The sequence below is a fragment of the Lissotriton helveticus genome, chromosome 10 (assembly GCF_964261635.1).
Source record: "Lissotriton helveticus chromosome 10, aLisHel1.1, whole genome shotgun sequence".
Lineage (NCBI taxonomy): Eukaryota > Metazoa > Chordata > Amphibia > Caudata > Salamandridae > Lissotriton > Lissotriton helveticus.
This window is the reverse complement of record NC_136071.1, coordinates 447,530,183-447,557,832: the sequence shown is the minus strand read 5'-3', so window position 1 is coordinate 447,557,832 and position 27,650 is coordinate 447,530,183. Positions and strand designations below refer to the sequence as shown.

The 27,650-nt window shown below is 47.7% G+C and overlaps 1 protein-coding gene across 2 annotated transcripts in view; it reads left to right on the top strand.

Moving 5' to 3' along the window:
• LOC144784272 (uncharacterized) overlaps positions 1-27,650 on the top strand; it is a 491,196-nt gene that overhangs the window by 439,255 nt on the left and 24,291 nt on the right. For both annotated transcript variants that reach the window (XM_078662942.1, XM_078662941.1), the window contains one exon: positions 7,164-7,257. In XM_078662942.1, the coding sequence (XP_078519068.1) occupies positions 7,164-7,257 (94 nt within the window). The remainder of the gene's footprint in view (positions 1-7,163; positions 7,258-27,650) is intronic.

Genomic DNA, 27,650 nt, shown 5'->3' with positions numbered 1-27,650 from the left:
CTGTTTCACATCGAGTCATCACTCATGGTTCTTCTTCTACATGTATGCAGAAAACATGCAGGTAGATTGAGATGAGACCATGGTATTCGTGCTTGACAATTTAAATCTGATCTGTTAGAGTTAATTCAGTGGATGTGGAGATGAGAAGCAGTTGGCTGGAATTCAACTTGGAGAAATCTAAGATAATGGTAGTTGGCAGCAGTGAGTAAACATGGTCGGGTAAATTTTGCCTCAAGTCACTTTGACCATGTCCTTGCCTGTGGGAAAAATTTGAGATTTAAACTAAAAGCAATCTTGTCACTAGCTCGACAAATGCAGTGAGCCTCTTGAATGCACGTTAGTTACCACTGAAAAGATTAAAATATATTACTGCATCTGCTATACCTGAAGGACATGCATTGGTTGTCAATACTCAGGTGGGCTTTAGGTAAGTTGTAGCAAAGAATCTCGCAATTGACATAGAGGCTGGTTTGCCTAAGTAAAAAATGTGGTACTTTATAGAATAACGCACACAGCACCACTTTACACACACTTCTTTAAAAGCTTGTCTCAGGGGGGCATGGCCAAGATGGTGGCCTGAACGGACGTTTGTTTTTGTGGCTCCCCGTCCTAATTCCCCTTAACGCCCTTTCTCAGAGCAGCCAGATCCCCCCCACGCACCTTGACACCCAGCTGCCTTGTCGGGGCTTCTTGTGGCCGCCCCGGTGTGAACGCGGCCCAATTTGCGAGGCCTCCGGGCTCTTTCATCGCTGTGTGGAGCCTGCCCGCCGTGTGGCGCAGAAGATGGCGGCCGGTCCTGCCGAGTGAGTGCGGCTGACTCGGTCTTCGTCCGGGCCCGCCTTGCAGCAGCGCACAACCCAAGATCTCTGCCCGCTCGTCCCCGGAGGCTGGAAGGTGCGTGCACGGTGGGCGGAGGGCATAGCAGCCCCCGCGTCTCTCCTGGCGGCGAGAGGCGGAGCTGGCTGGGAGGAGCAGAAATCGAGGCCCCTGCTCTGGGCCTGTGCGGGGAACGCTACGGACACCCTCCAAGACCCTGGAGTGTGGAGGGGGCCCAGCGCATGGATTTTGGCAGCCTGCAGCAGAGCTGATCGAGCGGCGGCCCCCGGGGCTCCTAAGCAGGTGAGGGGCGCTGCGTGCAGCTGGGGAGCGCGGGCAGCTCGGGGGGCATACTCGAGCCCCCGGCGTCGGGCCTAGCGAGGCGTCACAGACGCACACTTTCAACGCGAGGGCGGCGTGCTGCGTGGGAGACATAAGCGCCAGCCCGCCCCTGGGTCGAGATTGCCACACGTGGAAGGGATTCCACCAGCCTGACTCCTGCGACGGATCTGCCTGTGTCCCGGGGCCTCCCCCTGAGGCGCGCGGTTGCAGGCCTATTTGATTCCCCTGGCCAGACAATTGCTTGGGTCTCGGGACTGCGACGGAAGGCCCCTGGGGCGGCGGTCGCCATACCTCGGGGCCCAGCATCGACTGCTGCAGCTGGAGGGGCTGTGGCCCCGCGTTGTCGCAGTATCTACACCCATAGCGCAATCAGAGTGGACTATATTGGCGGCCGGACCAGTGCGCGGATCCTTGACCCCGGGACTCCGACCCAGACATGGCGCAGTGGACAGCATGGCGGGTCTCAGGAAGAAAGGGGACCGCACGCTCCCAGAAATGCTCGCGAAAGGTCAACCTAGGACCGAAAAAAGGCCCCCTTCCCCCGACGTCGCCAAATCACAGCCGACACCCTCTGAAGACCAGATGCCCATCACCAAGTCATTTTTGGAGTCCTTGTTTAACTCCCTTAGAGACGATTTCAAATCACTGAAGCAGGAGGTTGCCAGGGAGGTTAGAGAGCTCAGGAGAGATGTGGAGGGCCTCGGAGAGCGCGTGGTCGCTATTGAAGCTGCTGACCAAACCAGAAGTGAAGAGATCGAACACCTCCAACAGGAGGTCCTGCGGCTCAAGGACCAGCAGCTTGACTTACAGGCCCACGCGGAGGACTTAGAAAACCGGTACCGCCGGAACAACATACGGGTCCGAGGAGTCCCTCAGAAGGCAGAGGGGGCGGATGTCACTAGCTACTTGCAAGATCTTTTCCGCGGGATCCTTGGGAAACCCTCTGACTTTGTCATCAGGATAGATAGGGCGCATAGAGTGGGACTCCCAAGACGCTCACCTGCCCCACCTCCTGATATTTTGGCCTTCCTCCCTGATTTCCCGCTTAAAGAAAGGATTCTGCGCGAGGCCCGGCGGGCCCAGCATCTTCGATTCCGCGGCCAGCCCATGGCCCTGTATCAAGACCTTTCGGCTATCACTCTTCAGAAGAGGAAGGCATTCAAGGCGGCCACAGACTTCTTACGGCAACACGAGGTTCCATACTCTTGGGGCCACCCATTCAGACATATTCAAATGGAACGGGTCCCTGCATCTGCTGCGTTCGATCAAAGACACTTGTGCGCTGCTGGGCATAGAGCAGGCAGAAGTTAAGTCACCTGTAAGACCCTCACAAGGACACTCCAGGGACGGCTGGCACAGGGTTGGCCGCAGACGTTCCCCAGCATTGCGTTCGAAACCTGAAGCCCACGTCATCTCTCATGAGAGAGCCACGGCCATTTTGGAAGTGGCCAAAGAAACGTCGCCCTCTGAGTAACTACACTTCCCGGGGGGGGATCAACTCAGCACGCTTGCATGTTAACCGGGGGAGGGGCGGGGGGCCACGGGGATCATCGATGCACGTTGCTCCCCTAGGTAAAACTACCGCAGCCCTGTGTTGGACTGGCAGGACTGGGACTTTGAACTCACATAGTTGGGATGTTGGGGATGGGATGGAGGGGGGGGTGGGGTTGAGGTTGGGGCCTGGGTGGGGCTTGGGGAGGGAGGGTGGAGTGGGGTGGGAAGTTTGGATTTTGGGGGGTCGGGGACTTTTTGGGAGGGGGGTTTCCCTTTGTCCACTCCTTTTCTTCTTTTTTTGACCTGTTTCTCATGCGCTATGCAGAAGCCAACTGCCCACTGTGAAATGCTATGACCCCACACGGCCTTAAAGTCCTCTCCCTCAATGTACGGGGACTCAATAACCCGATTAAGCGCTGTGCAGTCCTCTCCCTTTTGGAGCACTCCTCAGCTGACATATGCCTCCTCCAGGAGACTCATTTGTTGCCCAAGGACCACCACCGCCTCAGGTCACGGGCCTTTCCCACACAACTCTTCTCCTCTTCCGCTAAAAAGGTGGCTGGGGTAGCAATACTTCTGTCTAGAACATTTAAGGGTAGAGTACTGCAGCGGGAGGCGGAGATAAAGGGGCGGCTTTTGGTATACCGCTTTCTGATGGGGCTGACACTGTTAGTGGGCTCAATCTACGCACCAAATGAGGGGCAGGAGACTTTCCTCCAGACCGCGCTGACTGCTGCTACCGCAAACACTGAAAGACACCTGCTTCTTGGGGGCGACCTTAATCTCGTCTTTCACAATGTGGCTGACCGCTCCTGCCAAAGGTCGGGCCAAGTGGGGTCCCTCTCCAAATCCGGGCACGCACATCTTCAAGAATTGGGCCTCACGGATCTATGGCGACACTTCCACCCATGCAGCACCGCATACACATACCATTCAGGGGCCCATAAGTCATATGCCAGGCTTGATTACTTTCTTTGCACATCAGAGATGCTACCGCGAGCACGGGATGTGGAGATCTTGCCGGCCTCGCTGTCCGATCAGTGGTTGCCTTGTTCCTTTTCCCTGCCTTTTCCCTGCCGCACCACCCGCGCAGCGTCACTGGCGTCTTAGGGAGAACCTTCTTTCCACCCCATCGATAGTGGAACGTATCCAGAGCGCCATCAAGGACTTCCAGCTACACAATAACGCTGACACAACACAAGCCACACAGTGGGCAGCCCTCAAAGCAATGCTGCGCGGTGCATTTATCTCCATTGTCACAGCCAATAATCGGGAGCGAGCGCAGAAAAGAGCCGAGATAGCACGTCGAGTGTCAGAGCTGGAGCAAATGCACCAGCGCACAGGGGCAGCACGGACTTGGCGCCAATTATGCTCTGAGCGGAAGATGCTGGCCGTACTGGATCAAGATGCGGCGGAATATGCGGCTCTCCGCCTCCGTCACGCCTACTAAACTGGGGGTGACCGGTGCGGGCGGCTGCTGGCGAATAAGTTGCGGGAGCGGCGCCAACTGCAGGGGGTGCAGGCCATACAGACGGATCGGGGAGTTGTCGTCACGGACGATGCGGCAATAGCGGGGGCCTTTGGGTCGTTCTATGAGGCCCTCTACACCGGCAAGACCCTTGAGCCTCAGGCAGGCCTGACGTATCTTCGGGGGCGCGCCTCCCCTCCCTGTCTCCAGCTCAGGCGGAGTTCCTGGATCGACCCATAGGCTTGGAGGAGGTGGTGTCGGCGAGCTAGGGAAGTCCCCTGGCCCTGATGGGTACCCCGCATCCTTTTATAAGACGTTCTGCCACCAGGTCGCTCCTCTCTTTAACTCTTTCGCACAGCCGGGCGCAATCCCTAAAGACTTGCTGGAGGCTGCAATTTTGGTTCTACCAAAGCCGGGCAGGGACAAAACCCGCTGCGGTTCTTACCGGCCCATCTCGTTGCTTAATGTGGATGTTAAGCTTTACACAGGAATTTTGGCAAGCCGGCTCGCACCCTATATGCAACAACTGGTCGAACCGGACCAAGCCGGCTTTATACCGCAACGGCAGACAAGCGACAATACGAGGAGGGTCCTCCACCTCATCGAAGCTGGTTCACGTACACGGCCAGACTGCATGCTCCTCACTATCAACGCCGAAAAAGCGTTCGATAGGGAGCACTGGCCCTATTTGGAACTGGTGCTACGTCACTTTGGCTTGGGGGAAACCCTGTACACTCGCAACCTGAACTGCTACAGGCGGCCCACTGCATCCGTCCGTGTCAACGGTCACACCTCTTCCCGCTTCCCGATCGGTAGGGGGACTCGTCAAGGATGCCCCCTTTCTCCTATCCTGTTTGCCCTCTATATGGAGCCGCTGGCGCAGCGGATCCGACAGCAAGCCCTTATCAGGGGCATATCTTTTGGCAGTGATATTCACAAAATCAGCCTTTATGCTGACGACATCTTACTCTCGCTTACTGAGCCGGTCCAATCCCTTTGTGCGCTTTTTATTGAGCTTCACGATTTTGGCCTCGCCTCCGGGTTCAAAGTCAATTCTGATAAATCCATTGCCCTTAACATCTCCCTGGCACCCACAACGTTAGTAGAGGTCCAAGAGGAACAGTATGTGCAGTGGTTTTGCACCACGGTCCCCTACCTCGGCATCCTTTTGGGCCCCACCATCCCGGCAACTATTGAGGCGAACTACGCCAGACGCAGCTCGGCGATGAACTTCGGCTCTGGAAGCGCCACTCTCTCTCATGGCTCGGGAGGATCGCCGCTACGAAAATGACCCTGCTGCCTCAGATACTTTACCTGTTCCAGACCCTGCACCTACGACCACCGTCTGGTTGGATCCAACTCACGCAGTCTGACCTAGCGCGCGTTTTATGGCAGGGGCGGCGCCCTCGCTTTAAGCACACAATAGCGATCCTCCCGCCCGAACATGGTGGCGTAGGAGTCCCAGACTTCCAACTCTACTTTAACGCAGCGCAACTCTGATGCCTAGTGGAATGGTATCAACTGGAGTCTGGGAAAATTTGGCTCTTTCAGGACCAGGCAGTGGCAGGCAGACCCCTCCAGGGGATCCCCTTTCTCCCCAAATGCTACAGGCCGCCCAATCTCTACGCATCCCAGATCACGGGCACGGTTATGGAGACTTGGGATCGGACCGCGACCACGCACGGATTGACATCATTCCCTTCCCCTATGGCACCGCTCTTTGATAACCCCGATTTCACCCCAGGCCTGGACCATCGGGCTTTTGCGGCCTGGCAGCAATCCCCTTGCAGGGCGTTGGGACATCTTTTTGACCTGAAGGGTATCCTCTCCACACAGGTGAAAGAGGACTATGGCATCTCGGAAGACAGCCGGCTTGCCTACCTGCAAGTGTGTCACTGGGCACTCCACCCGGAGGTCCGACCTGGAGCACATCGACCATTAACTCCATACGAGAAGTGGCTGGCCACGCGTACCTCGGAGAAGAAACTCTCAGACCTCTATCAACATCTCCTTCTCACAGGCACCCATACATACAACTCGGGTAGATGTCGGTAGGAGCGGGAACTGGGGAGGATCTTAACACATAAGGAGTGGGGTAACATCTATTACAGAGCACGACACTCCGCATATCACTCTGGGCTGACTGAGACTTTAACCAAGGTGGCCACCTACTGGTGATCACTGCTGGAGGGAGTGCGGGGAACTGGGTACACTGGAACACCTGCTTTGGAGCTGCGACCGCATACAGGGTTATTGGGACACGATCCTAGCTGACATTGACTCACACTGGACACCCAACTCCCGCGGTTCCCTGCGTACATTTTGCTGGGATTGCCTAATGCCCTAATATACCCCCTGAAATCCCGGATGGGGCGCCTGATTGCTATCGCGTTGGGGGCGGCTGTGCAGAATATCCTAGTGCACTGGAGGACACCACAAGCTCCCCCTCACACTGGTTGGTTACACAGGTTGTGGATGGTCCTTGGAATGGAGAAACTGTCCCTGGTACAGGCGAGTAGGGGAGGTGACTTTCCGAAACTTTGGCGGCCATTCCTGTCCCTCCTCACTGGTGAATTCCGAGAGCTCAGCTGTCCCCGATACCTTCGCCTTCTCCGATTAGCAGACACCCCCATCCCGGATAAACAGGTGCCCGCGCGCAAATGGAAGCCATGCGTGGAGGCTACCCTTACTCATTGACTCACTTCTTCTCCTTTTCTTTTTTCTACACCCCCTTTTTGTTTTGTGGACAGAGGGGGCAGGGAGGGGGGAGGGTTTTGTTGGATTGTTTTTGGAAGTTCTCCACGACCTACAGCACAAATAGGCTTCTTTCACCAATGGACATGCCTGTGCCTAGAACATTGAAGCTTACCGCCCTGTACATATCTGATATGGTTGGGTCAGGTTCTTTTGTTTCGTGTAAAAACTCAATAAAAGATTTAAACCATAAAAGCTTGTCTCATCCTTTTTAAACCAGAATTACTATAAGAGACGATAGTATGATTTTCAATGCAAATTCAATAGCATTTTCTCTTCTCCTGTGCAGGCTCCTTTCAGGCTTGGGAGCTGTCACTCATCATCCTGGCATCCCTGTTGGTGATCGCGGGGGGTGTAGCCTTCTTCCTCTACTACATTAGAAGGTAAGAAGTGTCAAGGTCTTCGCTGATGCTTTAAGCATAAATTAAGTAATGGAGAATGTGGGAGAAGCCAGTGAAGTTCGTTTTTGGTGAATGTTTATTACTAAGAAGGTGACTGTCATTCTTCTGCACTTTTTTATGATTTCCATGTGGGCATATGAAAAGTAGGGGCCCGAATGTTGGCTGAACAGAAGTTTGTGTAAGAGGGATATCTTGATCGCTGTGCTTACCCATGTAATAATCTAGTATGCACTACTTCTTGCATATTGATTGATTTCGTTTTCTTATTTTATTGGCTTCCTTTTTTGTACATTCTTCTTACATTTCCATCACTGTGATAGTCTAATGATCAAACCAGGACTCATTTTGCCAATTCTAAAAAAAAAATTCCCTGGAAGGGGCAGGTCAAAACACCTCAAAGAAACCCATTGCAGAGTGTTTCTAGAGACAAACTTCTGGTCCGCTATCCTACTTCATCCATCTTCGACACAACACCTGCTTGCCAATTCTGGTAAAGAGTCAGGGTGGTGGTGTCAGGGTTCCTCATGTTCGGTACATCATTGCTTTACCTTGACGCAGATAAGCCATCCACATTACAACTTCTGCCACTTCTGACCATGAAAACCATTGGTCAAGCTCCCATCCAATGTGAGAAGTGTCACTTGCAGACTGCACATCTTTCGAGGTGTCCAGCATCGACAGCGATCACAGAAGAAAAAGAAGCAACTGAAATGGCAGATCAACCAATATTGATAGGTATGGGAAACACTGATTATCAGCACATTGCTTGTACTTTTTAACCTTAAATAGCCAGATTCATGTGGCTTTCCTCACATCACATTAGGTCATTCAGCATGCCAAGTGATCAGTTAACTCTCTTGTAATGACAGATGATTTGTAGCATGCATTGGCCTCAGATACACATGCTATCCACATTCCTGCCATCTGGTGTTGGGCTCTACAACTTGTTTTTCGCAATGTAGCCTTTTGTTGCTGACTCGACGCCGAGTCTTCTACTCTTCGAGTGAATACGACTGTTCAATAGCACCTTTGTTAGATTGTTTTTTTTTCTCTGCCATTGGGTTCGTACATCTAGCACTGGAGCTCCGTACATTGTTGGCGCCCTTGTTTTTTTAAAATGTTTTTAAAACCACAGTTTATTAGGTTTTCGCAAGAAATCTTCATCATACATTAAACCTATTCACGCTAAGCATTGTACCTATATAAGCCTTAGCCGCTCTGTGGTATCTTAAACAGAATCCCTTATAACTTAACTTCCCCCCTCCCTCCTTGAGTTGCATGTGAAGTGATGTGTGAGTATCGCTGGGTTCTACTAGGTCTTAATAGATCGTGCCTTTTATTTCGGTGCGCTGGAAGGCTGACTAATCCGTTCCCACCTGTTCGTCCCCACTCCTCTCCTGGTCCTGTACTATCGACCGCGGGGAGCCAGCGGGACTGCCCATCAGCTATTAATTTGCCTACAAGGCATCCCCATACCCTTGCTTGATCTATTTGACCTATTCCTCGTATGGCTTCTCTGAGTAAAAGTCTACCTTCGGCTCCCACCCACTTTTCCAGCTCTTTTTTCCATGTGCCTATCCGAGGTCCTCCCGGCATTTTCCAGTTCTTAGCTATTTCCCTCTTAGCCAGGACATAGGCATGGTCTTGGAATTTCCCAGTCGTTTTGTTTTTGTACGTGTGTGGGAACCATCCAAATAGGTAGTTGTCTGGGGCTTGTGAAAGGTCCTTGTCGATGATGTCGCCTACTGTGCGTTTTATCTCGTCCCAGAACACTTGCAATATGGGGCAGTCCCAGAACATGTGCATTATATGGGCTTCCCTCTCTCCACATCTCAGGCATGCTGCGGTCTCTGTCCCAAAGTATTCCCGAATGTGGGATGGGGTGAGGTATGCTCTGTGAAGTATGTAAAAGTTAATTAATTTAAAGCGTGCATTTCTAGATGCCTTCGGCGTTCGTTCTAGTATCATGTCCCAGACTTTCTCCGGGATCTGTTTCCCCAAGTCCTCCTCCCACTGCAGTCTCAGGCTCTCCAGCGGCCTTTGTATTCCTTGCCTGATCGTCTGTAAAGATAGGAGGCCGTTTTGATTGTCCCTGTGGACATTATGACATATCGGCATCCTGCAAGACCCCGAGTTTCCTCGTTGCCCACTCCCTAGTGTTTCCTGATCCTCCTAGTTACCGCTCCATGCTTCAGAAATTGACCCCCTGGCAGGTCATATGCAGCTTACATATTTTCAAAGGGAGCATTACTGAGTTTGGTACAGGTCTCCCATTACTTTTAGGCCTGCCTCATCCCAGTGCGCTCCCTGCAGTAAGTAGTGAAGCATTGTTATAGACAAGTCCGGGGAGTACGGGATCTTAGCGCCTACTCGTCGCAGGTATCTAGCCCAACAGTGCACCACCACTCTGGTCTCCACCTTGTCTTCCGACAAGTTCCTCCGCACCTGCAGTACTATTCTCGCATGGGTAGCAGCATCCAGCGCGGTGGGGTGCTGTTCCCTGTTGGGGTTCCGTTTGGCTGCTAGCCATTGGATCAGCCAGTACAACTGGGCTGCTATGTAGTATCCCTCAAAGTCGGGGACCGCTAGTCCTCCCTCAGCCGCAGGGCGCTGCAGCGTTGCCAGGGCTAACCTTCTGCGTCCCGTCCCCCAGATAAAGGACACTACCATTGAGTCCAGGTCCTTAAATGTCGCTTGCGGTATCCACACCGGGAGAGTCCCGAAATAATACAATAATCTCAGAAGTGCCACCATCTTCAGAACTATCAAGAAAAGAGAAATACCTCTGACACCATTGATCAGATTTTTCTTTTACCACAGCTGTCTTCTTAATTAACTCTGGGATGCATTTATGTTTAGTTTCATACTTCATACTTTGTTTATCAAAAAGGAAGTTCCTACCACGTGACACATTAAGTGACATACAGGACATAACATTACCCCTTTCCTTCCATTTTTCGATCCCCAGACAGCCCCAGAAGTCGCCAGAATAGAGGATCGGAGAAGCTACATTCCAATCCACTATGCAAGTCTTACAGCCCCCTAAGAGCTGAATTCCAATTTAAATAGTACCCCTCCAACTCAATGTTTCACTAGTATATTTTTCTCTTATGCAGGCATCCCATGTCCTACATGAATATATCCCCGCCCTGATGAAGACCTTCAAAAGAATTTTTCCTTTTGGTCCCACATACTGAAGGTCGAAACATGTTGGCTCCCACCCGAGAGAGACTCAGAGTAACCGACACAACATTGCTTGTACCACACTAGGCGCACCTGAGCCGATTGTTTGAAGCTCATGACTGGAGTTTGTGAAATAACTCTCTGACCTCCCTAGGACCTGTTATAATTTAGTATATTGAGGACAAAAAAAAATACAGTCCTATTATTGTATGCAAATAAGTAGGACTGCTTTAAGTCTAATAGCTTATCCTTTCGACTGTTTTGTTTTGGTCACTAATCGCAAATATGTACGTTATGTAAATAGTCCTTATGTCACTTGTTTTTGTCACTTCCTGTGCTAAGAGTTGTTGCTGTACAAAAAATTAAGAGGAGTATGTTTTAATGTGTCACGTGGTAGGAACTTCCTTTTTGATAAACAAAGTATGAAACTACAAATAATTGCAACCCAGGGTTAATTAAGAAGATCGCTGTGGTATGAGAAAAATGTCATCTGTGGAGTCAGATGTATTTCTCTTTTCTTGATAGTATTACCGATTCCAGCCTCTGTACTCCCTTAACTGAATCACTCCCCTTCATTGTTAATTACCATCTTCAGAACTGCCACTCATCCAGCCACTGAGAGCGGCAGTGTCCCCCAGAACTCCATACAGGACTGTATTGAGCGCATCGCTCTGCTTATATTACCCTCTAACAATTCGGCTGAGCCTTGGTATATTTTTACTCCATGACACGGCAGGCAGTCAGGCTCCCTCGTTAAGTTCCCAATTTGGGCGTTATGGGTCTATTGGGCACCATAGGATAAAGTCTAGATTTTTGCCAATTAACCTTAAGGCCGGATAGACCGCCAAACTGGGCCAGCATGTCCTGCGCCCCTCTTAGCTCAGCGGCTGTGTTGCTTAGAAACAGCAGGAGATCCTCTGCGTATTAGGCTATATAGTGCCTCATTTCTCCTGTCCATAAGCCGCTGTAGTCCTGTTAACTCCTTGCCCTACATGCCAGGGGCTACAGGGCGAGTGGCGAGGGCGAGTAGCAGTGGGGAGAGGGTGCATCCCTGCCTCGTACCTCTTTAAAGTGCCTCATCTGCATCTAGCTCCGCATTGCAGCAGGAGGAAATTAAAGATCCTTGTCAAAAGGACTAGTCCGGCAAGCGGGACTCCAATGAAGAGCTGTGGAACCGCGAGTATTGGAGGGCTCGGCGGCCTTGAATAAAAGTGACCCTAGAGGGGTGAGTTGGCTTCTGTGGCCCCCGGGACTCACCAGCGCTGGGCATATTCCTCCAGAGTGCAGAGGATACAATAACACGGCCACAGCAAAGGAGGAATAGCACATATCTCGGCCCGCCTGACCCCAAAATGGTGTCATCCCTCACACAGGAGGAGTGCAGAAGGTTTCCCTGTAGTCCCATGGGGTAAGGAGGACTGAAGTAAGGCTCCCAGTAATGTCTTGGGCACATGTGAATGAAGGCACAGGATCAGTAATACACGGGAGCGCATAGCCACTGCCTGACCTTAAGATGGCCGCCATGTGTCATTATTACCTTGTGTTCCTCCATTTCAGGCTCTAATCGCACCTGAGAGGCCCTTTTTGTTAATCCTCAGCCCTTATCAGCCATATATCATTGGGCGGACTCAGACGGGACGGCGCCAATGCAGGGGGCTCAATGCTCTGTAGCCGCTGCAAGAATCAGAAGTAGACGTACTCTACCCCCAATCTACCTAAAGTATGTCGCCTGGCCTCCACTTCTTAAGAATTTTCCCCTATAACCCATCCCAAACTATTTAAAATAAGATGCCGAGATGACCCAGCGCGGTGAGTGAATTTTACACTGTGCTTAGTGACTATGTGATCCCTCCTGGCTTACTCTAACTTTTTGGGCCCACATGAGGTACTTTTTTTTCCCACTGCCGGCCTACCAGAACTGATCTGCTTCCCAGCCCCCTGTTTCTACTTCCCCCACTCCCTCTCTCCTCTATTGGGGACTTGTGCTTCTATGTGTGATTATAGTGGTTACTCCTGGCCGCAGAGACCTGAGCAACATGGCTGATACCCAGTGGAGCTGCTAGACAGCTATAGAGGAGGTCGTCCCTGGTTCACCTCCTCGACCATCACCTACCCAGTCGGTCCTTGGGCACAGTTCTCCTCGTCTCTCCGTGATGTCTCCTACCTTCCTCCCCCTCCCTTCGGCGAAGTACCTTAACATTGTTTTTTTCCTGTGCGCTCTGATACCTCGGGGTCTAGTCAGCGCTATATAAAACTTGTTCAAATAAATAACTAAACTGGCTCATAGCCAATTCGGTAGGCTTGCTTCCATGTTATAACAGAGCTACCTAGGATGACATTAAGGAGCCGTTAAAACATTTCCCAGACCAATATAAAAAAGATGAGAAGAATTAGTTACTGAAGGCAAAACAATTTCAAATGCAACAATCACATGCACACTGAATAGTGTGGATACCGTTGCATGAGGTATTCATTCCTCAATTATGCTGCGTAGACGTTCCTGGTTGAGCATTTCAGGGTTGAAACCGGAGGTAGAGCTACACCTACTTAATGCCCTATTTGATGGAGAACACCTCTTTGGCCCAACAGTAGCTACCCAATTGGAAATAATAAATAAGGCTACGGACATTGCGAAATTTTCGGGGCATTGCAGTCCACAACACCTGGACAATGGTCCTTTTGCAGGTATCAGGGCAGAAGTATGGCCAAAACCACCACCATTGACACCCAGTATTACCATGAGAAAAAGCAAGCATACCACCAGCAAGGAGGTAAGGGGTACTAATGGGGAGGATACAAGGGTAGAGCCAGAGAGATGGAGGTACTTCCGGAGAGGGACCCTCCATCTCGAAGCACTAACTCCCAGACATTCCCCACGATCGCACAACATATTTTGGGGGGAAGACTGCAACAGTTCCACCACCTATGGGAAGAAATAACATCTGACCAGTGGGGTGCTATTTAACGTTCAGCACGGGTGCTGCCTAGAACTTACTCCTCACCCTCCAAATATTCCGCGACACAAACAGACCTTCAGTCCTCAACACATTCATCTTCTCAAAAAGGAGGTAAAACCAATGCTGTTGCAAGACACCACAGAGCCAGTCCCAAAACAACACCATGGCAGAGGGGTATATTCCCTTTACTTTCTGATACCCAAGCAGGATGACACGCTGAGGCCAAAACGAGATCTTCGCCCTCTCAATCATTATATATTGTCAGAACACTTCCACATGGTGACACTGCAGTATGTGATTCCACTGCTTCAGGAAGGCGACTTCAAGTTGGCACTCAACCTGAAGTACGCTTACTTTCACATCACCAGTTTTACGGCACATCGCTATTACCTCAGGCTTGTGGTATGCGGGTGCATTACCAGTGCAAGGTATTGCCTTTCGGTGTGACGACAGCACCACAAGTATTTACCAAATGTCTAGTAGTTGTGGCAGCCCATTTGCGAAGACAAAACATACACGTCTTCCCATATCTGGATGATTGGCTGAAAAGAGCTCAAGCAGGCAGACATGCCTCCAGAATACACAGACCACCATCAATCTGTTACACAAATTGGCCTTCACAGTCAGTGCCACAAAGTCCAACTTTCAGCCTCTTCAGATACAGCCATATCTGGGAGCAATTCTCAATTCTGGCACAGCTAAAGCATACCCCACTGCCCAGATGGTTCTCAATCAACAGAACCAACCAGATCATTTTCAGCCACATCATTCCCTGCTAGTCAGAATAGTTATGAGCCTCTTGGTGGCAATGGCTTCTTGTATAGCGATTGTCCCACACGCTAGGCTCGACATATTCTCCCCACCCCCACCCCCCCAATAGGAGTGTCTAGCATCTCAGTGGTCACAAGCAGAGGGCAGTTAGGAGGATCTAGTGTTGATTCCACCCATAGCCCTTCAGTCATTACAATGGTGGAGCACGAACAATCTCCTCAAGGGCAGACCTTTTTTGGACCCAATGCTGAAAGTGACTATCACCATAGATGCATCCCTCATAATTTGGGGAGTGCATATAGAGGACGTGACGGTTCAGGGATCATGGACCAGTCACCAGCAAACGCTGCACATCAGTGTGCTAGCAATTCAGTTGGCCCTAAAAGCCTTCATCACACATTTTACTTGAAAGGTTGTCCTACTCAGAACAGACAACATGACTGTAATGTGTTGCATCCAGAAAGAAGGGGGAACACATTTGCTACAGTTGCCTCATTTAGCGCAGGAGATTTGGCATTGGGCTCTTTGCCATCATATCCACCTATTTGCAGAATATCTCCCTGGGGTGGACAATTCTGTGGCAGATCTGCTAAGCTAGGACACAGCAAGAAGTCCATGAGTGAGAACTCCAGAGTTCTTCATCGCTACTTCCAGCTATGGGGGATGTTGTATGTGGAACTGTTTACTGCCACAGAAAATGCAAAATACCAAAGCTTTCCCTCCAGGTACAACCATCCATAGTCCACTGTGGATGCATTGGTCACGGACAAGATCGGATTGGCAAGGTGGGCAATCGGCTGGTATCCGAAGGGCCTATGGCAGAGGAGAACTTGTGGGCCATTTTATTTTCATCTCTGGATAAAGCAACCCCACATACATGGGCTGATTTTTCGTTCCAGTAGACTGCTGCAGCTTCAGGTGAGAGGTCTTACAAGCCAAATATAAGGTCCATTAATTGTTATTTGCAGAATGGCAATTGGGCGGCCGGAGGATGCACATCCTGTGGTGCACCTCCTTTCATCCCGGGCCTCAGAAGGTTTCATTGACCCTTTGTGGGAGGTGCCTCTTTTGAGAAGCAAAATTAACAAGTCATTTGGGGAGGAGGCCTTTGTCCTTCAAAGCACATCAAAGCGATCGGACAGACAAGCTGCAGGTGCCTGCTGCCAGTTTTCTCGGATTGAGATTGGGAGTTTCATTCAAAAGGTGTTCAATGGAATGAGAGAAAAAACACCAAGAACCATTAAATTTTTTAAATAACTGCAGTTTAAAAAATATATATAAATAGAACTGGATCAAAAGAAAATACCTCTTTTGGTTAAAAAAAAACTATTTTTTTAAATCATCCTCCATCCTGGGATGAAAGGTAACAGAAAAAGGAAACGCAAGGGACTAAAGGAAACAAGAGACTGGCAGGGGAGCAGGAGTGACAAACAAGTGAAGAGAGAGGATAGATTGGTATAGGGATCTCCCACCTTTCCTTTAATAAGAGCTACTTCTGTTCATTGAAAATCACCCCAAGCTACTAACATTATTAGTGTTGTTATACTGACCACCTCAGCCAAGATTACATGATTGGATACCATTTGCAAGATTACAAGCAGTGGTCATCTAAGTTTTTCAGGAATGGGTGCCAGTAGTAATGTAATGAAGGCTTTATCAATGCAGAATGCCTCTACGTGAGTAATACATAATAGCCATAGCAGTAATGCCCCTGGCATCAAGGTAATATTAGTAATAAATCTTCCCAACACCACATGATTTATTACTCAAATCACAGCTTTAAATACGTTTTGGAAATTCAGCCTCTTCTCACCAGACATCAGTTTACACATTCTGAAAATAAACACCTTTTCATCTTGAATGCATGCTTTCAATTTTGGTATCAATCAAAATAAAGGGCCACTGTTCCTAAAAGAAGACAGAGGGAGTCGTTTTAGAGCGATAAGAAGTGAAGTCGAAGTGACTTTTACTTGGGGCCCTCACACATCCTCATCATAAATCGGTGCTCCTCGTAGAACCGGCGCTGCAATGCCCTACGAGTCCCCCAAAGGGTCACTTTTGCAAAGATCTTTTTATTTATACGCCGTATGATGAGTGCAAGGTAGTGCTCATGAAGTGATAGGTGAGTTAAAAGCGGCTAGAGCGTATCTAAAATTAGCAGGTATAATAAAAGAGATCCTTCTGTCGCAGTATTAAAACCAAAAGGGTGACGGCTGCTCAAGGGTAGTATTGGCCCTCAATTGCTATAAGATACTGTGCAAGTGTATCTAAAGCCAGTCAGTGGCCACACCTGGATCAGTAGGTTTTTATCTCACACTGGCATCAGTGTGGATTTATTACAAGGAATTGTTTGGTACCAAACACTCCTAATTTCAGTGAAGCTGTCAGGGTGCTGTGGTACTCTAGTGGTCTAGTTTTCAGCCCATGTACTCTTTATGGCTTCCCTGGCACTTACAATATTTAAGAATGTCCTTGAGTATTGTAGAGGCATATCTGCATGATCACCTGTGATATTGTGCACCCTGCCTTAGGGCTATGGAGTGACTTACCTATACCTACACGCATTGCTGGCTGGCATGGCACCAAGGCAGGCTGACATGTCGACTTTGTCGTTTTTCACCTCACAAGGGCATAAAAGCTGCAAGAGCAGTGGCATGGTTCTAGTGAGGGGATCGCAGGGGACCCTCTTCAGCCTCCTAGGTACCACTTACTAGGGACTTACAGGGGACATAAGTACTAACTGTGGATACATTTTAGGGAGGAAGCACTGGCACAGGGGATTTGGTTGGCAGGGACCCTGTGCACTCCAACTAAACCACATAAAAAACAGGCAAAAGTGAGGGATAACCATGTAAAAAGAGGCACTTTCTCACCGCCTTACACAGGTTTAAGTTCTGTACCAGAGATCAACGAGAGGGAGACTCATTCGAAAAACTTCTTACTGCCTTAAGGCCACTTTCCATGAACTGTAACTTTGGTAATAAGACTGATGAAAGGATTAGCGCCCAGATAATTGTGAATGTAAAGGGTTAAAAAAAAAAAAGAGCAGTTGTGGGCAATGGAAGATCCAAAACTGCAAGATACGACCACTGCAGCTAAAGCCATTAAGCAGTCGGAGAAGTGGACAAAATACATACAGGATAGTAGTGTGAAAAGTGTAAGTGTACAGAAGCAGTGTGTGTTATTAGTGATCGTTCTACTCACAAGGGTGGGCAAACATTACGTTTTTTCAGGGGTGGAAGTTTTAACCACCCGGCTAAATTTTCTTAGTGTCCCACTGTTGGGAAAGAGTGCAACAAATGTGGGCGGGTAGGACATTTCGCACAAGCGGGTAAGAATAATAAGAGAGTTACAAATCTGACCATGGGTAGAACTTCCAGTTGGAGAGAAGTGTGTGAGTGTGATGCGTGTGTGACAGAGAAGCGAACAGCGAGAAGGATAAAGTGATAGTGTTGTCCGTGAATAAGCTTGAGGAGGAGAGGGAGGTTAGAAATGCCTCTAAATGCAAAGTCCATATACTTGACAAAGAGTTTGAACTTATGGTACATTCTGGGTCTCCATGGACAGTAATCACAAAGTAGTATTTTGCAGGACGTTTGGTGATATTATGACTCAAAATTAGTTGAGAGAATCAGACATTGTGGCTGAGAGCTTTGATGGGTCTGCTATCAATTTGGTGGGTTATATAGAGGTGGTTATACATTTCAAAGGGAGAGAAGCCCAGATTAGGTTGTATATGGCAGTGAAAGGGATAAATGTTCTGCGATGGAGGGATTAGTGGAAACTGGGCATCATGTTGAACCCACGTAGCAAAGAACCAGTACTGGTGTTGAATGAACTTGACAATAATGCATAGTTAATCTCAGTTCTCTAATGTGTTCACTGAGAGGTTTGTTAAATTGGAGGACCACACTCCCCGAATTAGATTTAAGCAAGGTGCACAACCAATAAAACCGACATTGAGAGGGGTGCCTATAAATGTGAGGGATGAACTTGATGGCATATTGGATGAGATGCTGAGTAGGGGTGTCATTTAAGAAGTTGAATCCTCAGAATGGATGTCACCCATAGTTTTGGCTTGCAAGGCTGATCAAACCATGGGGTTATGCCTAGATCTTAGATCACTCAATGCCAATATTGTGGTTGAATGTCATCCACTGCTCAATATTAATGAGGTGGTTAGCATGTTGCAGGGCGCAAGAGTGTTTTCAACACTCAATCTACAATCAGCCTATCACCAAAACATATTGACCAAGGATTCAAAGTGCTTAACTGCGTTCATTATTATGCAAGGCTTATTTCATTTCAAGAGGATGCCTTTTGGTGTTGCATCAGCGGCATCCGTGTTCCAGGGGGTAAGTTAGCAGGGTATGCTCAGACGTGAGTCCCTTGCTCACTTTGCCACTGGATTCAAGCAAGCCTTGCTGAAGACGGCTGAAATGCCAAAAACCGGTCCTAGGAAGCTTGTTTCCGGTCCAGGGAAGGCACGGCTTGGCAGTTCGGACTGGACTGTTCCCATGAGGCACAGGGTTCGACTGATTTGCATATGGCCATGTCTGAACTGGGGTGGCAGAGTGGGCTAAAGAACGGTGATGGAATAAACCCAGATTTGTTGACTGGGTGTGAGTGTTTGATTGGTTCAGATGCTCCGTCCATCACCACCCCCTTTTGTACCGTCCACATTTTCAAAGGCAGGAATAGATTTGTCAAATGCTTTCAGGATGATATTCTCATCTTCTACAAAGATGTGCTGAAACATTTAGAACATTTGAAGCAAGTATGTGGAGTGTTGGGACAACCCTGGTCTGACATTAAAAGGAAATAAGTGAAGTATCTTCCGTGAGTCAGTAGAGTATTTAGGACATACTTTGTCAAGGGAGGGTGAAATCTTTGGTGGATGTTTTTGTCAAGGCACCCGCACCAGACAACAAAAAGAAATTGTTTTCATTGGTAGGGCTTTGCAAATATTATAGTAAGCTTATTAGAGATTTTGCTACCAAAAATGGAACCACTGAGAGAGCTGACTAGAAGAAATGCTGAGTTTAAGTGGTCAGAAAAACAGCAACAAGCGTTTGAGTTGATAAAATCTGAGATTGTGGGAGCACCAACTTTTAAACCTTTTTGTCCCAACAGGGAATGCATTATAACAGTGGATGTAAATATTTACGGGGTGGGAAATGTGCTTTCACAGAAAAGTGAAAAAAGGGATGGAATCTAGTGTTTGCTTCTCGTACCATGTGTAATACTGAAAGAAGGTATGCAGTAATAGAGAAAGACTTGCTGGCATGTGTGTGTGGGGCGTAGAAATGTTTCTAAATTATCTCACGGTCTCTTGTTTCATCTTGAGAACGGACCACAAACGCTTGTAGGGATATTGTCTCCTGGTGGGGAGTGCGATGCAACAGCACACATTGCAAGATTAATGTCTAGACTCCAAGAATAGAATATTAATGTTGAGCATGTACCAGGTAAAAGCAATGTCCCAGCGGACTGTTTGTCCAGATTACCATGTGATCAAATGGAAAACACTTATGAGACAGATGCTACTTAAATGAAAGCCAGTATAGCTGATGTGTCTGGGAAATTTGGAAGCATTAGTTAGGAAGTGTGGAAGGAAGATGTAGGGGGTGATTCGTTGTTGAAGAGTGTTGTGGAGTAAGTGAGGGAAGAATGGCCCAAGAGGAACGAGATTTGGATGAATTATTTCCATACTGGAAGATTTCAGGAGATTTAGAGGTGGAAGGTGGTACGCTGTTTAAACACAGGAACTGTATACCACCTTGTGTTACGTAGGATCACATATTGTCCGTAGCCCACAAAGGACATTTGGGAATGTCCTTTATGAAAAGCCTGATAAGGATGTAGTTTTGCTGGCCTGGTCGATATGGTAGTGAATTGGGTTGTACAGGAGTGTGAGATATGTGCTAATAGTAAAAAGATGCTAAGGGAGGTACCAACAACTTTGTGTCCAGTTGAATGTACAGAGTTTCTGTGGCAGAAAGTGGGATTTTACATTTCGGAACCCTTCAGTTCCTTGCCGCAGGAGTGCAGATTTGTCATGGTTTTAGTGGATTATCACTCTTAAGTGCCTTAAAGTGAAGTGTGTTTCTCAAGTTACTACTGCTGCTGTCATTGAGTTCTTCAAGGAGCTGTTTGCTAGGGAAGGTTACCCTGAAGTTCCATGCACTATCTGTTTTGTCCTATACATTTTCCGTTGTGGTGGTTGTGTATTTGTTTAGAGAAGATAATGTGTTATATATATTGTGTTTGTTACTTTAAATGAATAGGGTTTACTTTGCAATGTTGCTCTTATGACAGTCTTTGCTTAAGAGGTTCTGGCTCTAGAATGAGGGGGGGTTGTACTGCCTGGACTCTAGGCAGAGTATTGCGCTGTTCTTCAATACATTTTTGGAAAACGTCCGTTGACTCTAGTTTGTGAATTTAACAGAAACCTTACCTGCTTGGGTAGGGTTTCCTTGAATAGGTTCAGGCGACTAGTGTGAATTTTCCAAACCTTTTAGGCATTTCTCTTTTCATGAAGAATATGATCTTTCTTGTGCTTTTAGGGTGAGCAGTTCCTCAAAGGGCTTCTAAATTTCAAGGTGCGCCTAGATTATTCTCATTGTGAAGAGGCCATGAAATGTTTAGCGACTATCCCCAAATGGTCATAGGGTGCATCTGTGCATATGTCACACAACATTTTGTTATGTATTTTTCTTAGGAATCACTAACTTTTAACATAATTAATGACATCTGTCTCAGACATTCTTTATGGGGCTGAAAGCCCATTGGCTTTAGAGGTAGCATGTTTATAGGAAAGAGCTAGCAAAAGAAACTCTGATGACAAATCTTGCATCCATCAGGTGCAGAAAAAAAAGAAATGGCTTCCCAGGCATCTTTTATAGGACCTGGTGCACCACTTCCTGATGAGCATATCTTAAACTCTCACAAATGCGAGACCTATTGCATTCCAAATGCTTGAAGGCATCGCTGAGTTGCCCCTGTCTGTCTCCCATGGCCCCTGAATAGCTTCCCGTTTGCTACGAGTTAAATAAACAAGCAGGTGGCCTCAACTGCGCACAAGACCCTCCTGCAGTAAGAGAAACTCATTAAAGAAAATATTGCTTACAGACTAAAGAAGACGTACCGTGTAACAACTGAAGTAAAAGGGCCAGTCCTCATGGGAGGTTACAAATTAGGAGAAGGCGGTACTAAGGAGGGACTAACAAGCCTAATTACGAATCAGAAGCCAACATTTACGAAGGACAATGACACAAGCCAATGACAAGTATGTGCGGAGAGTGGGCGGGGCTTCAAGTACAAATCGAAAGGCTGGGGTTATATCTTAAACAGAGGAAATATTCTCTGACTGTTAACGTCCTTCAGCAACCTGGCCGGGACAGACTCATGAGATCTGGAATCCATAGAATTCGAAATTCATAAGCATCTGTCAGAACACGAGATAACAAAAACATCTTGTGTCACACAGGAAATAGTGGAGAACATCTTGTAGGAGGAAAGCCAACTAAATGCCTGAGGATCCGATTAAAGCTCTATCAAAAAATCAGCTACCCAGAGCCACTGCTCAGACCTCAGCAAGAGCAGAATGACAACAGGCCTAGAAACACAAGGACCTCAGAGAAAACCCAATCAGTGCTTAAAGGGGCCCGCAGTACCTTTGTCTTAGCTATGGAGAGTGACATCTTGAGCCATCGGCAAGTAGGCGATACGGATAGAATAAACGACTGGTCCGGGATAGCAAGAACCATAAAAATTTGGCCCAAGAACTCATGATAGGTCACGAAACAGCCAAAAAAGGATCCACAGTTAAAACATAAATGGTGTGGGAACTAAAACTATGGACAAACTACTACTGATGTATTTCCACCTATTTGACCTCATCTTACTCCAAGAAACTTGGTTGGAATAACCATTCCATTTACAAGGCTATAAATCGTACCCTCACCCGGCAATCAGAAGCTCGAAGTTTGGACACTTAAAAAAGGCCTCACGACTTACACCTCGATAAAAAGTATAAGCACAGTTAAGGAATTGACATGCAAATGCACAACAACTAACGGCATAAAAGCAATAAAGATGGACATAGCAGGCCCCAACAATACCCAACAGGTAATACTTGTAAATATTTACTTACACCCACACGAGAAAAAAGCTGGTGCAAAACTACTGGTGGCCGGGCTGATAAGGGTAATCACAGAAGAGGTAACCCTGAACCATGTTGTCTCAGGGGATTTTAACATGTTCCTCTCAAGGCTCATCGATAAGGACCATCCAGAGGAAGATCAACTGTTAGCACGGGGTTCCGCACCAGGATGAGTGCAAGTGGGGTAACAAACCAGGACATCCAAAGACCTCTTAAAGGACTTAGAAAGTCTGTGCCTGGTAGCAGTAAACGGTCGATTTGCGAGAGATCGCCCGCAAGCAGCAACTTTTCATAATGCCTCAGCCAATACAGCAATAGACAACACTTTTTCATCACTATCTCCCTTCAACAAAGTTAAAGACTTTAGGATAGGAACGTAGACCATAGCGACCACTTACCGCAAGAGCTTAGACTTGCTGTACAGGGGACAGCACTTACCCAACCATCTGGGGACCCAAGCTTCAACAGTCATATGTAATTACGAAAGAATTAAATGCAAAACGTGCAACCCAGAAAAGCTTCTGGCAGAGGCAAAAATTTGGTGGGAGGAAAGTAAGCCGCTGTATGACAACATCTTAATTGGCTGGGAAAACGTACTAATAGCCTCAGTGCAGCCAACTCCAAAACAAAAGCTACAAATGCAATTGCATGACTAAAGGTCCAACAGAGAACGCTCTCTAGGCCGTCTAGCATGCAAAGAATTCAATTCTCGGTAACTCAAACTGCCCAACTAAGGCAAATTAAATAAATAAAGAGAGTAATTCAAACCCTCTGTCAAACGGGCACAGTTGATAACATACAGATAGAACTACGGTGGTTAAAAACTAGCAAGAAGAAAATCATCTGGCAAGCAAAACAGGAAAGTGCAGACAAGGCATGGGCCAAACTACTACATGACGCAAAAACCAACATAAGCGCTTTGTTTTGGTACACAGTGAACAACATAAAAAATCCAAGGGACCCTGGAATTAATTCTCACTTGACTGAAGAAGCCTGGGCAAAGTATCTAGAGCACCACTTTAACAATGATGAAGACGCCACCAAAGAAGAAGCCGCGGCTCACAGATGCGACTGGCCGGCTCAAAAACTGCAAGCTTTGAAGACCAACTACACCTTTACCACAAAACGGATCAAGAACAGAATTGTGAAAGGCAGAACAGAGGGAGCACCGGGACCTAATGGTATTACTCTAATTTTATACAAGCAGGGTCCAAATTATTGGGCAGAAGCATTATTACCACTCTTCAGATATATTATGGAAACTGAAAAGATTCCAGATTCCTGGAAGGGATCAATCATTTCCCCTATCCATAAGAAAGGCAGCAAAAATGAAGCGAAGAACTATAGGCTCATTGCGTTAATTGACATTGACGCTAAATACTACGCTGGCCTTTTATTGGAAGAACTTTTAGAATGGGCATCGGGAAAAGCCTTATCCTCATTAACCAAACAGGATTTCAAAAATATATGGGGACAACAATAAACATCCTTGCCCTCTCACTCTTTATAGACGCTGCCAAAAGCATTAATAAGCCACTATTTGTCTGCTTCATAGACTATACAGCCACCTTCGACAGCATTGAAAGGAAGAAACTTTGAGCAAAACTATCTGGTTGGAAAATCCCCCCAAGCCTCCTGAACCTGTAAATTTTACTCCTTACCAACACATGTGTCCAAATAAAGTTGGGGGTAGCGGACTGCCTATCGAGGAAAATACGGACTACCAACGGGTTAAATCAGGGTTATGTCCTGGCCCGACCCAGTTTAATCTTTTCATGTCAGATCTCACAACAGAGCTAGATAACTAATCATCACGCCCAAATCTGGGCGTTTTACTCTTTCAAATTTATTGTATGCCGACGACCTCATACTAATCATCTAGACTCAAATTGGCCTACAGCACTTGATAAACACCACAAACAACTTCTCGGCCAAGAATGGGATAAGTATAAATCTAGACAAATCCAAAGTGAAGGTACTACACCAGAACAGAAACAAATACCAGTATCGCTGGGAGATGAGGGGTTGCCGACTCGAGATGGCTGAAGAATTCCAGTACCTGGACATAATTTTCGATATAAAATGTACGTCCCTTCAACAAAAAGTAGTCTTTAGAGGAAGAGGGACTTCACTGGTTGTCACATTAAAAAAACATCAAACACAAAATAGCTGGCCTCAGCCTCACCACTCTACTACAGATGCTTCGAGCAAGGCTTCTCCCGACGATTACCTATGGCAGCGAATGCTTGAGAGGGAGAGATGAGGGCATTATGGACAAAACGGTGTCCAAGGACATAAGAATATTATTCAATCTCCCACAGTATACCTCGCCGGCACAAATAAGGTTCGGGTTTTGCTGCAAAAGCAACAAATAGCACCCAAAGGCACCTATATTAAATGCTGGCATAAAATAAAGGGTGCCGAGACTGGATCCTTGAATGCATATCTATGGAAGGAGCTCAAACAGAAAAAAGACAGTCTGGCCATGGCCTACCTACAATCAGCAATAAGCTGTCTTGCCTTATAGGACCTCTGGGAAACTGTCCCACAAAAGCTTCAAAGAATAGTAAATTAATCTGTAAAAATACTGTCCCCTGGAGAGGATAAATCCGCATTAAAGGAGAGGGCCCACAGCTGGTTTGTCATACAGAGCTACTCCAGATGCTCACCTCAATCGTACCTTGGCACAGGTTTTTCGAGAGCAGTGAAGGAAAGGTTCCTGCATCTGAGACTGGGCATCCTACCAGCAATGCCGCACCTCCCACCATGGAAACAGTCAGTCCAACACAGTGCCGTTTATGCAGAGACGCTATAGAAGATATACTACACCTATTGTGCATCTGCAAGTGTCTAGAGAAGGAACGAAGATTCTTACTAAAACCGGTCCTGAAGGAAAAGCAGATTTAGACAGGCAGTGAAAGCCTGCTTCGAAGGAGGAGATACCCAGTTAGCGTGCCGCCTGGTCCGTTTTATGAGCGCTGCAGGAACAAAGCTAAATTCAGCAGCCAGCTGATTCACTGGACACAAATCTGCAACCTTCACTTCCATTAGAACAAGCTGGAAACGTTTCTTATGGCAAAGGTCCAAACTAACTACAACCTCCACGATAAAACCCAAGGTTTTAACACCGACATTATGGCATACATTGTTCAAATTCACTGTGCTCTTTTAGATTTATTAACACAGTGTTCGAGGCATGTGGGCTGCTGAATTCATATCTTAGCATAGATCGCCGCCTAGTGTTGGGTCCGGATGTTTGCACCTTGTTGTCCTGGAAGAGTCTTCGAAGTATCACAAGATAGGTGACTCCTCTCCTGGACTACAGTGCGCATGGGCATTCTCTCCACCATCAGATTGTTTTTTTCCGCCATTGGGTTCGGATGCTATTCCTAAACTCCAACATCGGAACCGAAACTTTGCAACTTTATACGGCCAAAAGACCTTCTACCTCGACGGTATTGTTCTCGTTCGGTACCCCTTGACTCGATCAAACTTTCCATCTCGATCCGGTCGTCGATGCGGGCCGCTGGGCCTTTTCGACGCAACGTTGTCTTGCTGTCGATGGAAAGGAGCCCGTTTAAAAGGTGCCCACAATGTCACTCCAAATTCCCACATACTGACAAACACACAGTATGCAACAAGTGCTTATCTCCTGAGCACAACAAAGATAATTGTCCGGCGTGTGCTCAGTTCTGACCAAAGAAAACTATCCGGAACCGACGGGCCGCTCGGCAAGAGATGCAGCGGCAGGCACCAGAACCGAAAAACATTTTCGATGACGAACACGACCTCCCAGAAGCGACGGACTCCGACCTCGAAACCGTCACCGTAGAGGACCAGTCGGACTCTGATGACCAGATCACACCGGGGCAAAAAGTGAGTACCGAGCCCCCAACCCCGCTAACACCCAAACACAAGGCTCCGGTCAAAGCATCGCCTAAAGGCCTTAGCCGAGATCAACAAACTCCTTCAGAGACCCCGCCTTCCGGTTCGGCTCCGAAGCACAAACTCAAGCCTTCTGATATCCCGGGAGCGAGCAACACTCTTCCCAAAAAGGTCATCGAACCGAAGACGGTTGTCGAGCCAAAAGCCATCGAGCCAAAAAAGGGCCTCGAACCAAAGAGGGTCGTCGATCCGAAAACAACAGTCGAACCCGAAAAAGGCCGTCGAGCCCAAAAAAAGTGTTGATCCACAAAAACAGGATCACACTAAAAAGCCTGTTAACCCAAACAAAGCCGTCGACTCGACAAAGCACATCGAGCCGAAAAAGGTCGTCGAGCACAAAAGACACGCTCAACCATCGAAAGTTATCGAACCGAAGAATCCGGTCGATCCGAAAAAGGTCGTCGAACCGAAGAAGGTCGCCGAACCAAAAAAGGTTGTTAACCAAAGAAGGTCGCCAAACCAAAAAAGGTTGTTGAACCAAAGGTCGCCGAACCAAAAAGGCAATAAAACCGGCTAAACACGTCGAAAAGACAAAAGTCGCCAAACCAAAAAAGGTCGCCGACCCGAAAACAGCAGTCGAAAAAAGCTCCACAGCCAAAAGCCCTCGAGCCAAAGACTCACCACAAACAAGTGACTAAGCCAAAACCATCGGCTCCGAAACCACGGACAGTTGAGGAAGAACTTTTCCATCCTGATCCAGTGAGCGAGGAACAACCTAAACTGTATATAGACCCTGAAACAGGACACGTTACAGTTTACCACAGGAAAAAGAGACCATTGGACACTGATACTCCTTCCCCTGTTCCTCCAAAGAAAAAAGACTTTGGGACATCTCCTTCAAGGCCTTGTACTCCTCCTCCTTTCTTCCCTAACATGCCTTTTGTGCCTTACTCTCCTACACATTCAAACTATTATGGGGCAGACAACATGGGAGAAGATCCTCAGGATAATTTTGAGGAACCTGAGGATCCCGATGTACAGGATGACACATGGGATGACCAGAATGATCCTTATGATACACAACCCATCCCTGACACTTTCCCATACCCTACAAAGCCGTCACCTACTGACGACACTATTGTCTTTAACCAATTACTAGATAGGGCAGCCAAATACCATGGTGTAGACATGCACACTGACCCAATAGAGAAGGATTTTCTATTTGACACTTCTGAAAAAAGTGTACGGACACTTCCTATGTTGAAAGGGGTACTTAAACACGCGCCTGACATATTCAAAGACCCAGCCAGAGCACGTGTACTCAATCCCAGAATTGAGAAAAAGTATAAATCAGCCCCTACAGACCCTTCTCATATTAAGTCACAGTTGCCATTAGATTCACTAGTTGTGGCAAA